The sequence below is a fragment of the Otolemur garnettii genome, unplaced genomic scaffold (genome assembly GCF_000181295.1).
Source record: "Otolemur garnettii isolate 467f Iridium unplaced genomic scaffold, OtoGar3 scaffold00041, whole genome shotgun sequence".
Classification (NCBI taxonomy): domain Eukaryota; kingdom Metazoa; phylum Chordata; class Mammalia; order Primates; family Galagidae; genus Otolemur; species Otolemur garnettii.
In genome coordinates, this window is record NW_003852436.1 from 7942523 (window position 1) to 7958820 (window position 16298).

The 16298-nt window shown below is 41.6% G+C and overlaps 1 protein-coding gene across 1 annotated transcript in view; it reads left to right on the forward strand.

Moving 5' to 3' along the window:
• The window catches only part of ARHGAP10 (Rho GTPase activating protein 10), a 293594-nt gene that overhangs the window by 220479 nt on the left and 56817 nt on the right, over nt 1-16298 (forward strand). The window contains exon 22 of the mRNA XM_023513448.1: nt 15456-15606. Within this exon, the coding sequence (XP_023369216.1) occupies nt 15456-15606 (151 nt within the window). The remainder of the gene's footprint in view (nt 1-15455; nt 15607-16298) is intronic.

The following is a 16298-nucleotide window of genomic DNA, read 5'->3' on the forward strand; positions in this document are numbered from 1 at the left end:
GTGAGAATATCTTTTGGGGATGGGTATATGTTTCCTGGCTCATCAATTCATAGGTCAACTATTTAAGCCCTGCATGCAGTGTATAAACCTCTTTGGAAAGCTTCCAGTCTTAACTCGTGGAACTCACTCTCTCCCAAATTAACCTGTCTCAAAGTTGTATAATTTCAGCAATTCAGTAGGTCTCCCCTGCCCCCTGCACCATTTATGTTCAGCTGACATATACCTTCTTATATTTCTAACCCATTAGCCCCACTTCTAACCTCTGGGCCCAGATGCAAGGTTAATCCCTCTTTCATGAGATGGTGTTTTAGGAACTTAAGAATTGGTACAGTGGCTTGCTGGGTTTCTTTCTAGTTTTTTTCAGTTGTATGACTTGTTTCTGAATTTCCACCTTCCTGGTCAGTCTCTTTGGAGACACTTCTGTCCCTCAGCCACTGTCTTCTTGCAGCTAAAGGTAACGCCCCAGTGTGGTCGGTCCATTCTGTCAGGAGTGCAGTTAAGGTCAGCATCGGCTGCCTTCTAGGTGTGCTGTGTCCTTGTTAATCCTGCCTACAGCTTTCTTGGCGTGCCAGCCGTGACTTGTGGTGGCCTCATTCTGGGTGTACTGTCCTTGCTGACTTTTTTCACTGGCTGCTATTGGGGCAGGTATTCTCCATACCGTTTTTGTGCAGCTGCTTTTCAAAAGCATGTAGGAACTGCTTGATAGTTTCTTCTATTGAATCCTGTATTGTTGTTCTCTTTGTTTTCAACCTGCTGAAAGTTTCTTGGACACGATTCTTACTCAGGAAATTATTCAGTATCACCCCAGTTGCTTGTCATCTGCTGATGAAAATCAAGCCAATGGTAACAAATACTGAGCTAGAGCTCTGAGACAGACTACTAGAGATATTTCTGTAGGTAGTGGTGGGTCTCAACCTTGAGTGATGTTTACCCACAAGGGGACATTGGCAGTCTGGAGACATTTTTGATTGTCACCACTGGGGGTGGGTGTGCTACTGGTATCTAGTGGGTAGGCCAAGGCTGATGCTGGACATCTTATAGTGCACAAACTGGTCCCTGCACAACAAGGAGTTATCAGACCCCAGATGCCAGTAGTGCTGAGATTGAGAAGCCCTCATCAGACTAATGTAGTTCTGCTAAAGTATCCATTGGATATGAATGATATTTTTAATCTTGTCCATCAGACTTAGTGTTGGCCTCTAAGACTGGATTCTCAAAGTGTGATCCCCTCTGGGGATCTGTGATGTGAAGTCAAAGCTATTTTTAGAATAATTGTCCCTTTCACTCTCGTTCCTTGCAGTTGTAGAGTGGCCTTCTCTAGACAGGATGTGACATGTAATACTGAGACAGATTGAATGCCGAAGCTGGTAGGAGAATCTAACAGTCTTAAATCAGATGTTAAAGAGATTTGCAAAATGTAAAACTATGCCATTCTTTTTTCCTGAATTATTTTTTCTTTGGAAAATGGTTTTTCATAAAAACGTTAATTGTGTTAATATATAATGTTTTTTATTTTGAATCAGTTCATATACAGTGGAACCTCCGTAGTTGACCACCTCCCTAAATTGACCACCTCCTTAAGTTGACCTCATTTGCACAGACTGGGCATGAACCACACAAGCACCTTAGTACAGCAGGCCTAGCCTCTGATCTTGACCAGCTCTGTATGTGGACCAGTTTGCTACCATCCGTGAGGTGGTCGACTTACGGAGGTTCTACTTTATATTGAAATTTTTTTAAATTTCAGATTTTCATTTCTAATACAAATCACTATCAACAGATACAAACCACCAAGCAAAAATTCTTCAAGCTCCTCAATCATTGGTAAGCGTATAAAGAAGTTCTGAGATGAAAAATGTTAAGATCCTCTGATACAGGATATATTTCTTCATTTTATGTGTGAGGGTATCATAAGTGACGATTTTTAAGGCATTCTAGATGCACAGAACTTTGATCTGTCTCCCAAACTGGAAGCCCTATGAGATACATTAATTCACACGTTTCTACTTCTGATTATCTTCTTCTGCCTTTCCAGGTGATCCCCATTCCTTTAGTAATCAATCTGGAGCCTAATTTGGGATCTCTTTATAGTCAGAAGGATTTATTCAGCTTTAGTCGCCTTTCCTCACTCAAGTGCATCATTTTTGTTGCAGTGAGGAGTAGATTTCTTAAAAATTTTTTTGGCCCCTTGAGCCCTTTCTTCTAACGGAACATCAAGTATTGGAAGCACATGCAACTGTGCTAAGAATATTGTGAAGTTTGCTTCACAAAACTTAAGTTTCTGGTAGAAGGAATGGTATTATTTTTTCAAGTGAATATGTGACTTAAAATTCCTAAACGTCTTTAATTTTTGAAATTACATTTGCGATCGTTAACTAATTCAAAACCTCACAGATGTCTGTGATTTGAGTCATGAGGATGCAGTTTTAAGTATGTTTGCCATTTCCCTTTCATTCTGCCCTGAAAGTTGGGGGGAGAATGACATCCTGCCTTAGGGAAATGTAGGAGGGACATGGTGATTGAACGGTAGGCCTGTGTTGAGATGCTAGAAAGCATCTGGTTTGGTGCAGCCCTTTTAGCTCGATCAGGAAACTGAGGCATAGAGAAGTTTTTACTCTCTCAAGGCCGCGATGAATTTTTAGCAGCAATGAACATTATTATTTAACTTTCTGATCTTGCCTCCGTTTAGTCACAATACGATCACATACTAGGTGTTTAATCTGCTTCCTGGTCTATATCATTGATATCAAAATATCATCTTTGGAGGGTTGATCCTATCAATTTAACATGCCTTTCCTTTTTCAGATTTTTGTACTGAAAAATTTCAGACCCACAGAAAGGTTGTAAGAATGATACAATAAACGTTTTGTACCCCATATCATCCTGTTATTATTACAATTGTTGAAACTGAATTCCTTCACTTTATGGTCCGTCATCCCTACATACTTGGACACGTTGTCTCCTAAATACAGGGACTAATTCAGGAAATCACACACCATTGTTACCTATACCTCAGGACTCTTAAGTGTGGTCCATGTAAGTGTTTAAGAAGGTACTGCTCTGATGGGTAGTCCCTGTACATACCCCATCTGTCATCACATGATACCTTTTATAGAAAATCTCCCTGCAGTTGTTGACCATGCCTGGGTTTAATAATTCCCATGCCTCTTTAGACTCCTTTAGAATAGTTTCTTAGTCTGTCTTTTGTGACAGTGGCCTTTTTGAAGTGTATGGGGCAATTGTTCTATAAGATGACCTTCACCTAGACGTTTTCTTCACAGATGTCTTTTTGAGAGGTACATGAATGATGCTGATTATTCCCAGCGTATCACGTCAAGGGCATATATCAAGGGCATGTGATGCCAGTTTGTTTCATTACCCATGAAGTCTCTTTGATTACTTTGCTAGAGTGGTATGCTGGTTATTTATCATAGTGTAGCAAACCACCCCTAAATTTGGTGTTCTGAAACTATTTTGCCATTTTTATGATGATACAGGCAGTAATTCAGACAGGGCGAGGTGAGGTTAGCTTGATTCTGCTTCATGATGTCTGGGGCCACAGCTGGGAGGTTTGGGATGGCTGTGGGCTGGGATTTTCTTCAGACTTCAGTACTCAACATGTGGTGTCTGGCTGGGCTGGGCTGACTCAGAGGCTGGGACTGCTGAGCACAGCACTTACACATGGCTTCTTCTAGTAGCTTGGGCTTCCTCACAGACATGGCACCCTCAGGGCTCCAAGAGATTGTTCCAGCAAACAAGTTAGAGACTGTGGGGCTACCCCCACTCCCAACCCCACCCCCAATGATCTAGAAACAGAAGTTATGTAGTTCACTTTTGCATAACCCATTGATTAAAGCAATCAGGCCGTGGGGGTGGGGAGATTTGGATGCTACTTCTTGATGGAAAGAGTGTCACGTTTTAAAACTGCTGTAAGTGATTTCTTAATTGTAAATATATCAGTTTTCTCTTTGTGATCAATAGAAATCTGTCAGGAGATACTCTGAGAATATTTAGGAATCCTGTTCCTCGGCATCCTTTCACCCTTCAGTTTTATTCACTGCTGACTCCTCTGCGTTTATTATTTGGGATTTAAATTATATAAAGATCTTAATGTTCTTATCTCCCCAGTAAATAAGCACATAGTGACAACAAGCCGTGCTGGATTTTTGAAATCCTTCCTGTGACAAAGTATACAGGACCCAATTTGACAGGCATTAAATGTTTCTCACTGATAGAAGTGCCAAACACTTGATTTTAGGATGTCAGCAGTAATGCACACGAAGGATTCCTGGTCTCCTCTCTGTGAGGGTCTAAGGCTGTTACCCTGACTGTTCTCCCTCCTCCCAGATTCAGGAATGCACCCCAAAGTGCCACCCTACACTGTTCATAATGATTGGAAACACCTGTGTTAAGGTTGGTCCTAGACTTAGGTGCAGCGAGATCAGCAGAGAACTCTCCACCGTGCACTTGGCCCATTGGTGCTGTGACCAAGGGGCAGCAAGTTTCAAACTGATGTCATCTGAGAATCTGACGTCACTGGGTTGTCTGAGAATGACGTCATCTGACATCACTGGGTCATCTGAGAATCTGAGCAGGAATCTTTATTCCTTTTAGGTGCAGTAGTAGGTAAAGATTATGCTTTGTCGTCATATTTAAGACTTGTTAAAATGAATTGAAGAGTTTGCGATGAAGGAGAGGCTACTGTCCGGGTCCAGTGTATGTGACCTCGAGATAGACTGAGGTTGATGAGGGTGAGAATAAGAACAATGGGCTATTTGGAATTTTTTTCCTTTTAGTGGAATCTTTATCCAGAACCGACTCAAACAGAAAAAGTTTTCCAACCACACAGAGGAGGGGTATGGGTAAGGGCAGGTGTCTGTCTATCCAGCTCAGGCCTCCCGCCCATGTGCTTTTGGGAGCAATAAGGGGTATGGGATAATGGCCCCCCCAAAGGAAAATGAGGTTTGTGTATATGGGAAGGAGAGGGGTGCAGAAGCTCTGGGGAGTGGTTGGGGAAAGAAAGGGACAGACGAGGTCAGTACTGGGTACGCCACAGGTGGTAGGCCTTTCATGACATTTCTTGTCAAACCGTCGTGGATACTTTCTTTGCCCATCAGCAGGACTAGCATCTTGGCATTCATGGTGACAGTGACATTGAAGGTGGAGACTCAACCGGTGCTCTTGGTATGAAGATCCATGGTAAATTCCCCATTCTGCAGTGAGCCCCAGATCACAAAACATTGCTGGCCCCCAGGTGTTAGCTGGTTCACAAAAAACTTGACTGCTCTTTGCCGGCCGGGATGCCAACCTCAGCTGGTGTGATGTTGACAAAAGTTTTCCCAGGATACGGCCAAATGAAGAGAGAGGCCTTGTAGCCCAGGGTGGCCATGTCCTGACAAGTCCCTTCTGCTGTGAGGTGGTCTAGTGGGCGTCCCTCCCAGCCATGGTGCTGCTGCTGGGCTGGGCTGCCTCAGGCTTGGGGCTCACACTGCCACTGCCAGAACCAGGGCTCTGCCAGCGTGCTCAGCCATCACACTGCTACTCTGAATGTTTTAAAAATATATTCATGAAGACTTTTAAACCCCTGATTAGAAACATTTCAATGCGAAGGTAAAATCTAGCTGTGCCCTGATTTAGAAATCAAGTCTTGCCTCAAAGCTCAGTCTTGATAGGCAAGTGTTTATCAGAAGCCACATCTCACATGTAACGAGGGACTGGACAGGTAAAGTGATGAGCCTGGGGTCCACTGATCGCTGTACTGGATGTACTGACTATTTTCTTCTTTAAAATGAGACAAAATGTTGCAAGAAAAGAAAAAAATCTCTGAAGAATAGTCATCAACATTTACATAGAAATGTTTCTAGATGTAGGCTGGTGAGTGGTTATTTTCTTTCCAGTGCTATTTTGTGTTTATCAGCATTTCTGTAAGGAGTATAATGTGTATTAGTTAATCACCTTTGCAACATGAATTAATTGCAATTTGGAAAAAATGTTTCTCAATAAAGCAAAACCAAACTATTCCCATAAATTTTAGGAACAGCAATTAAATGTGAAGGCTGAAAATATTCCAGAGATACTGCATTAATTCTTAAATATGTCTGTGAGTATGTGTACTTGAAACAGGTTTCAAATGATTCTGACAAATGCATATGCCTGACTTCAAGAGATGTGTTCCTTATGGTGATTAAAATTCACACATTTCCTTTTTGAGAATTAATAGGTTGATGGCTTTCCCCCCCCTAGCTTAATCTTCTGGCCTACCCAAAATGACTTGGGATCATGGCTTGGATTTCAAAAGAAAAATAATCATCCATGTTAAAAATTTTGTGAGCTGATGAGTCTGTATGTTCTAAATGTGTTCACTTCAGCTTAAATTTCACAGGCGCCATTTGAGGGAACATCCTTTTTTCTAGGGTTCTCATGGGCTCAGAGAAGGGAGTCTCAGATTTCTGGGGCTACAAATGGTGTCCTTCCTGTGTTCTGAAACAGTTATTTCTAAGGGACACTGTAGCTAGTAGGAGCAGTTATTTCTAAGGGAGACTGAGGTCCAGAAAGAAGAGTAAAAAAGAGGGGGAAGAAGAACCTGAAAAGAAATTGTGAACAATGTTAAAGGAGGAGGAAGAAAAGAAAGCAAAGGAGTATCATTTAAGGAGTGTGTTTTACGGTTGACATAGAACGTATTTCATTAATACTGTTCTCAGCTTTCATTGCTTAACTAAAAACTTTTTGTTTGCACGTGAGCAAAGCACACATTGAAAAAATTTTACTTAGGCATCCATTGACCTTTTAACTCAATGAAGAATGTTTTTAGAGATTTAGGTTATAACAGTTAGAACTGTACTTAGGAAAGCATTTCCTTCTGACTTTGGCAAGCAGAGGCTACGTTTCCAAATGTTTGCAGGTGCAAATTGATAAAACTGCACCTGGAGTATTTTTAAAAGTTTGCAAACCAAAAAACGGCATTTTATAAATGGGAATATAGGTCCATGCAATGGATATAATAGGCTTAATCAGGAGGGGGTCACCTTAATGCCGTTGGGTTCCCAGCATGTTATCAAAGTTAGTTATTATTATAACTCCCTCTATTGGCCTTTGTTAAACACTAGAAGAAGCAAGGCACTGATGTTGCATCCATAGTTAATGCCCCAGAAGATGCCTGTGATTTGCAGTAGGTAGTTCTAGGAGCTTGTTCTACTGTATAAAGTCTGATTGATGAAGGTTGTTGTTTATTGAAATCTCTAAGGCAACAATCAAAGTCAGTTGTGTAACACCAAGGTATAGAGAGTTATTAAAATCACTACAGTATACTCTATTGGGGTTTAGGAAGGGAGGTTTCAAAATGTCTCCTCAAATTAAACCTAAAAATTTAGGGAAATGTTCAGAAACTCTACTAATTTGATATACAGTAGAACCTCTGTAGTTGACCACCTCCCTCCACTGACCACCTCCTTAGGTTTACCTAATTTTCATAGACTGGACATGCACCACATGTATGTATCAGTACGGTAGGCCTTGTTCCTTATGTTGGTGGTCCTTATGTTGACCACCTCTGAATGCTGACCAGTCTGCTATAGTCCCTTGGATGGTTAACTTATACAGGTTCTACTGTATTCTAAAGACTACTCTTATTTTCCTTTCCTTTTCTTTTTTTTTAGTTATAAACCAAAATGGAAGCTATTCTTCAAAAAGTTCATGCTAAGTCAGGGCCATAGGGCTGGATGCCTGCCAGAAGGGGAATGTCTCCTATCCCTTCCTGCCTCCCCTTTCTTCCTGGATGCCCTTCTTCCATCTCCTGTGACACAGTAGACAAGGCCTCATGCTGACAGTAGCAGTAGGACTCCAAACAGGACCCATAATATGCTCCTCTCTGGGCCTCACGGACCTGCACTGCTCACGAAAGCCCTTTGAGGAACTTTTAGCTCCTGAGCAGTCTCCCTGGAGGAGGAAATATGTGCATAAAGGATACTCTGTTGGGAAGAAAGGACAGAGGCAGGTAGATGGAAATAGAAATTGGCCTTGAGGCCCTGATACAGGAGTGATGCTTGCGGCTGCCACTTGCCAGTGGTGTGAATATGAACAAATCTTTAACCACAGGTGCCTCAGTCCACTCAGCTGTGAAATAAAGAGGTTGGCCTAAGGGAGAACTAGGATACTTCCAAGCTCTGAGATTCCAAGTTTTAATGAACCAGAACAAATATGAAACCTTAGATGATTTCCAGCTTCAAGCCTAAACCCAACTGCTATCTTGCTGCTAGCCCCTAATATCAATTCTGTTAAATTTTCTAGAATAGACCCATATTTAGTCATGGAGTAGAGTTGATTCAAGGACAGACAGCTGTGTGCTGTTCACATGGTTGCTGGACCCTGCAGTTAAGTCGGAGATGGAAGGTTAGGTTACCTTGGAGCCAACTTAGTCACACAACACCAAGGCGATTGGTTGTCTAAACACATTGTAGACTTGGAAGCTGAAAGTAATATTTGGGTATTTTGTAATTATGCTATTTTAGAGAGAAAATTAGATATTGTATGTACATTGATTACTACAAAAGTGCTATGACAGACTGTGTTATGGTCCATTATTTTTCTTTCAAGAAATACAGTCAACAGCATTCTTTCTGATTCACCTGTGCAAGTTTCAACTTGCCCGGCTTATTTGGGTTGCTGGGAAGGCTTCATTTGTTTCTATCTGTGCAGATTTTACATTTCTTGATTTTTTTGTGTATCTCAAAACTTTCATAATGACCCATGTCTTTCTTTCCTTTCTATGTTAAAAGTTTACTTAGGAGCATATACATTGATTTCTAGCTGTTTTTTAGAAGTACCTCTACTTATGGATGGATGTGGTTTGGGGGAGTAAGATATCACCAAGGACGTAATATGACTAGGGGGATATTGAAGGAGTGGGACAGAGTGGCCAAGATGTGCCCAGCAGAGTGAGGAAATCTGGTTCGAGTATTTGTAAGCCAAGCAACTAGTATAATTTCAAACGAGTGCCGCCAAATTTACAGCTATTTTATTCAAGATGATAGGAGTATTTATATTGATAATCTTTCTGTCATCAAGAAGAGCAGTGAACTCTTCTGTAGAAAAATCTTTTTTGAAAAGAATTACTTCATTGTGGGGGGGGGGGAGAAAACACAAATTGTTTTTTCCTGGACAATAATAATGCAGAAGACTTCTGTGACCAGATAGTAATCAATTCTGCAGTGGACACCAGCTGGGTGTTCGCCAATTCAATTCTGACACCATCTACCTACAGAGAGTGTCTCATCTTCCAGCTGTGGGCCTAGTCTCCTCTTCAGACCCCAGTCACGAGTCCAGGCCTCTGGAAATTCTGACCGGCTGGCTTTTGTTAGAGTTCTCATGCACACACACCCCTGCCCCTTGGGTTTGATTAATTTGCTGGAGTGCCTTATAGAACTCAAGAAAACACTGACATTTCCTGGTTTACATAAAATATACTATAAAGGATACAGATGGAGAGGTGTAGTGTGGAGGGTGAGGTACATACGAGGGTTGGGGCACAGGGCTTCCATGTCCTCCTTGGGTACACTGCCCTCCAAGGATCTCTGCATGTTCAGTTATCTAGAAACTCTCTGAACCCAGTCCTCTTGGACCTTTTATGGAGACTTCTTAGGATAGGTATGATTGACCTCTATGTCGAAATGTGATTGGACAGAAGGAGTGTGATCTAATACGAAACCCAGCAAGGCCTGTCTGTCCAGAGTCTTCCCGGCTTCTCGGTGGAGAATTCCTTCCTCCAGGGTGTGGCCCCTCTGAGATGAAGGTTCTTATCACCTACAATTACACAAGGTAGGTCAGAGGATTTCCTTATGGCCAACTCCAAGATACAAATTATGGGGGAAGATTTCTGAGTTAGGGAGACCAGAGAGATTCTATCTTCTGTGGCCTAAAGCAACTCAACGTTATTACAAGAGCTCGCCAGTAACCTTAGATGAAAACCAACCACACACATCATCATATTGTACTTTAATCTTCCTTAATTTCTTTTACCTACAGCCTTTATTCATTAATTTGTATCAAATGCTGCAGGTTTGAGTTGGGCATTAAAGCAAAATTTTCAGGGACCATCCTTCTTTCCTATTCTCAGCAAAGTATTTTTGGCAGAAGTTCAGTCATTTCCACATATGGTCCCTAGTAGCAGAGCAAGAAGGACTTGGGGGCTAAATCCCGTGGGCATAAACATCCATGTTGTTGTGTCTGAGAAATCTGCGGCTCTGAACAGTAGTGCCAGACTTCTGTTTGTGCTGGCAGTCTGAGGAGACCTGAGTAAGCAAACGCTTCCTTACCTGACATGCCTCCCTCCGCATGGAGTCTTGTTTTGTGTCATTGGATTGTCTGATTTAAGTAGTTTTTCTTATGTTGTGAATACGTAGGTGTGGTGAGGAAATTTTCACCCGGGGTGGGGGGGAAGTCTTGAATAGACTGGATTTCTTGTTTCTCAGTATTTCTTAAGATGAGTTCATCTACCCTAGAACAAAGGCAACATGGGGTGTGATGCTTGGCAAGTTCTGGGAGCTGGAAGATCCTGGAAAGAGACCTGGCCCGTGAGAGGAATTTGCATCCATCAACAGTTCTAGAACTGGAAAGTCAATGTTATATTTAGAGATGATGCACGTCTTGGCAATGTTGAACAAGATAAGCTAAATTTTAACTTCTAGAATCAGATTGCCGAAAAACAAGTCAAAATTGTAAAGGAAATAGTTTTACCATGTCTTCTTCCTCTAGATCTAAAAGGAACATTCATTTAAGTCATTCCTGGTGATTCTGAGAGACCATTAAGAACATTGCTTTGTAGCCTATAAATAAAAACCTTTAATACTGAGGCTAGGGCATTGGAAGACAGGGAAATGCCCAGAAAAGCTCATGCAGTCTCTGAACGTCCAGTAGGGCATCATGTAGCGATGGCAAGTTTCCGTAGACAGTCTCCAGTTTTTTTTTTGAGACAGAGCCTCAAGCTATCACCCTGTGTAGAGTGCCATGGCTTCACTGCTCACAGCAACCTCCAACTCCTGGGCTTGAGCGAGTCTCCTGCCTCAGCCTCCCAAGTAGCTGGGACCACAGGCGCCTGCCACAAGCCCGGCTATTTTTTTTTTTGGTTGCAGCCATTATTGTTGTTTGGCAGGCCTGGGCTGGATTTGAATCCGCCACCTTAGGTGTATGTGGCTGGCGCCTTAGCTGTTGAGCCACGACAGTCTCCAGTTTTACTCTTTCTAATTGTGAGCGGGTGATTCCCCCACTCAATAATTAGATTTTGTTTGTTTCATAAACCCATAATATTTTTAGAGTTTGGCAGCAAGGTCTTTGGAGTAAAGGTGAGAGTTCAGATGCCAACTCTACTATTCTTAAACTGTGGAGATTTGGGCTATTTATTTAATTTTTCACCTTATTTGTAAAATGTGGGGAATGATACTTACCTCAAAGGTCGTTGAGAACATTAAAGTGCTTCTGAGAAAGCCTGCCCCCTAGTACCGTGTTTCCCCCCAAATAAGAAAATAAATAAATATACTGTCTTATATTTATTTTTTCTCAAGAAGGCACACTAGGGCTTATTTTCAGGGGATGTCTTATTCTCCATGCTGAAATGCATGGTGTGGCTATGCAGATATGCTATATAGCCACACCCATCACTAGGTCTTATTATTGGGGTAGGGCTTATATTTAATAAATGCATAGAAATCCTGCTAGGGCTTACTTTTTGGGTAGGTCTTATTTTGGGGGAAACACGGTAGGTGTTTATTAAACGTTAAATGAAATAGGAAGTAATTTAAATCTAAAATCGCAGTGCTAAAGTACAGACATAAATACACAAAATAATTTGATTCTGGAGAGCTGAGTCTTGGAATTTTGAAAAGGTGCTTCATTTGTTTCTTTTTTTTAGCTCATTGCTTGATGTGTTTTCTGGAAGAATAACCTTCCTCAAAGCACTGAATTTGGGGAATATCAGGACCTCAAGAAATTAATGCCCTCTCAAAAGGGTGGTTGAGCTGAGTAAAGAGGGCCTGACTTCAATTTTTCATTATTTACTCTTATGATCATATTAATGTAAGTAGCTACTATTTATTTCTGATTACTGTGTGCCAAGTACTATACTTGAACACTTGGTAAGCACACATTACTGTGTGCCAAGTACTGTACTGAACACTTTATAATCATTATCTCACTTAATCCCTATAATAACTTGAGATGTAGGTGTTATGGCCCTCATTATACATGTGGGAAAATGAGGCATACTGTTTTAAGCAATATGTCTAAGGTGGTAAAATGTAAAGCCAGAATAGTACTGTCTCAAATTAGCTTCTCTGCTTTGGTACCTGTACTAATCTGGTAGTAGTTTAGCTCTTTAAAATGTTAATACAGATTTGAGTATTCCTTATCCAAAATGCTTGGGACCAGAGTGTTTTGAATTTCTGGGTTTTTTTGGTGAGATTAGCCTGAGCAAGAGTAAGACCCCATCTCCAAAAAACAGCTGGGTGTTGTGGCGGCCACTGAGTCCCAGCTAGTCAGGAGGATTGCTGAAGCCCAAGAGTTTGAGGTTGTGGTGAGCTGTGATGCCATGGCACTCCATTGAGGGTGACGAAATAAGACTGTCTGTATTTTCTTTCTTTTTTTTTTTTTTTAATTTTAAAATATCAACATTATACTTACTGGTTGAGCATCCCGTACCCCCAAATTCAAACTCCAAAATGTCCCAGTGAGCATTTCCTTTGAGTGTCGTGTTGGTTTGGCACTCAAAAAGTGTCAGCTTTAAGATTTTTGGATTTGGAATGCTCATCTTGTACAGCATAGAGCTTGCTGAGGGAGTGGCTGATACTAAGAATCTTTAAAACATTTTATGCTAATTAAGACTGAGGGGGACATCCAAGGAATTGATTATATATATCCAGTGCCAGTTTTTCTGAAATAAGTTTTCTGGTATTTTGATTTTGACTTTGATCTGTCCAGGACAAGGGCAGAATATTCGAGAATGGCGATCTGAATTAGTGTTCCTTAGCTTTGGCTACACTTGGGGGGGAGGGGGGGATGCTTCATATCCCGAAACCCAGTCCCCACACCTAGATGTTCTGATGTTAAACTAGTGCCGTAAGTCTTCTGGAAACCAACCAGCCAGACCCAGCCTCGGACTGGGGCTGAGGTCTGGGAGGGACGAAGAGCAGGCCCCCTGGATGGGTAGGCTCATACTCCTGGGGCTCACTTTGCTTGGTAGTCTGGCTCTGCAGACCAGGGCAGCCTCCACACCTCACTCCCCGCATTATTCCCTGAAACCTTCACTTCAAATTGGAGGAGAAGGAGGTAAAGCAGTGCCTGGCATTTTCACGGTGCCAGTCAGTAGGATCTTCTAGGGAGGTCTGCTTGAAAGGTTGTGGTCTAGCCAGCGCCAGTTCTTGGGATTTAACTTTCCCTTTGCTTCTTTATGCTTTTGGGATGTACTGACTCTGCATGGTTTGCTTTCCTTTGCTGGTAACATCCCAGAGGCATGCACCGTATTTGTAAAACTCAAACATAGGTAAGTCAAGGATATATATGAGCATGCATGCGGGCACATGCGCATTTATGTATACACATATATATGTTGTTGAGACAGTAGTCTCTATTGTCCAAGCTGGAGTACAGTGGCATCATCACAGCTAAGTGTGACCTCAGTTGACCAGGCTCAAATGATCCTCATGTCTCAGCCTCCCATGGAGCTGGAACTACAGGTGTGCTCAGCCATGCCTGACTAATCTAAAAAATTTTTTTTGTAGCCGTGAAAGCCTTGCTACATTGCCCAGTTTGGTCTTGAACTCTTGGGCTCAAGTGATCTTCCCTCCTTGGTCTTGTCTTCTCTACTTTATTATTATTATTCTCTTCTCAATCTAACTACTCTGTTGTTCCTGCCATTCCACAACCTTCTTTAAGGGCAGATGTCCATACACCCAGACGTTGACAATAGGTAGCAGAGGATTTTTAAGACAGATAATAGTTTGCTATTTGCCAGAGCGCCTTATCAGAATCTGGACTCCGTGGAAGTAAGGTGTTAGCAGGTTACCGGTTGTGGTGTAAATTTTCACTGGCAAATATTTGTCCACAGTAATTTTAATTATTTTTTATTTCATTTACACATGAGGGGGCAGTGTGGTACTATAAAGCAAGCACTCTCTTGAAATTGCTTATTTTTATTGGTATATGATAGTTTCTAGGTGAGAACTTCTAGACTGTACAGTTAACCCCCCAGCATTATTGTTAGTTGTTAAGTGCAACACACACACGTAAGTGACACTCCCTGTCCTATCACAGGTCATGTGCATGTGTTTATTTAGATGGACGAGTAGTAATTTCCTCACAACAGCGGGATGTTCATTCAGTTCCCTTTATTGTGAGTTTTACATTTATGTTGCGTTTAAAGGGAGCTGGCTTTGTTCCTGTTTCCCGTTCCACCCAAGGAACATCAGCATCTGACATTGTCTGTTAGGTTGATGTCTCTAATGTATTTTATTTTATGACTTTATTGAAGGCCAGAGAGCCTCCAGTGTTGTCGGAAGGAAGCCCCCGCACTCAGGTCTTGGCAGCTAGGAAAGGTCTATTGTAAATCACCTCCGTGCGCTTCCCTTTGTGGCACAGATGGCTTGTCTCAAAAGAAAAAAAAAAATGGTGCTAAGCAAAGAAACAGCCTATTTTAATGAACATTATTATTGCTGATAAGTGAACAACATGATGGATAAATCATGCTAATGTTCCAGGTTTCATCAGTGGACGGGCAAATTATTAAGAGATTGGATAGTATTAAATGAATTGATAGAATCTATAAAACATTTTATGAAAAATGTAAATAGGAATCCAGGAAAGGTGATTTCATAAGCACAAACCATTTTTAAATGTGCAAAAAATATTTGCAGTCATATGTATGTTTCTGTTTATGTAGTTGGAAAAAAAATTGCAACCAGCATTTTGGCATAAATATAACCTTCTGTGAGATTTAATGGGGTACTTCCTTTTAATGTTTTATCCGAGCTGCTTCCTTTGGGGGTGAAGAGTTATAATAGTACCGTCTGTACCTGGTAAAGGTAATTGCACTTGGTTAGCTTTAGGCTGAATTATTTGAGTTTATAGTGATACGATGTGGCTTTTACTTAATGAGGAATTTTTTTATTTTTATATTTTCTGTTTAAATAAATAAAAGGCTTAAGACCTATATACCAAAATTTTGAAGAAACAGATTTTTAGTTTTAGGCTGTCCTGATGGAACTCTGAATCACTTGTTTGAAGACGCCGGTTTGTGGGTGGCACCTGTGGCTCAAGGATTAGGGTGCTGGCCCCCATATACTGGGGGTGGTGGGTTCAAGCCCAGCCCCAGCCAAAACCACAAAAAAAAAAAAAAGAAGTGGGTTTGCTGTGGCAGTACGTAGGTTTCTGTTCATGGTAAACAATTCATATCCTTTATGCTTTGATGGCAGATATTTCGGACCCTGCCTGATGCCACATTCCCTGAGCCTACCTGCCTGTCAGCATCACCCCCAAACGCTCCACCGAGGCAATCGAAGAGACAGGGCCAGAGGACAAAGAGACCCGTGGCTGTCTATAATCTTTGTCTTGAGCTGGAAGATGGTAAGATGTTAACTATGTTTTTCTGCTTGACAGCATGTTGAGAATATGGCATATCAGATGTCCCCAGGGCAGGCCACGGTTTTCTACTATCTGTGTTTTCATTTGATTTTTCCCTTAAGTTGATAATTTTTGAGATTAACAGGGAGCGTGAAGCGTTCTTGTCGGGGAGAAGATGCAAGTTTCACTTCTGTGTTTGTCTTTGTTATGCGTGGTTCTATTTTTATTTTTAAAAGACAGCTTAAATTTCTTTTTTGGGAGACTTGTGTGACCTGTGAGGTTACATAACCTGGAGACAAATGGGAGGGGAACTAAAATTAAAGCAGATCTTTTATGAGAAGAGCTGATGGAGTCTGATGTTAACTGCATCTAGATTACAGGCACTGTTCACCATTACATTGGAGTTCATGGTTTCTGCGCCTTACTTGCTCTGTTTTTCTGACTTTTTCTTAAGGCAGAGAACTAAAAATCTGGGGGTGCAGGTGGTGGTGGCAGATTGACCTGCCTGCTGGGGTCAGGCTGAGTGAACTGGGCAGCAGTGGGACTCTTGCAAATGGAAATTCACACGTCCCATCCAGGCTACTGTGTTCCAGCTATCTGTAACCATGCGGCCACTGTTTGCAGGGTTGCCAGATATTCCAGTTTTTAAAGAGCCTAGAAATCTGAGTGTTCAGCATTGACCCATACAAAACAAG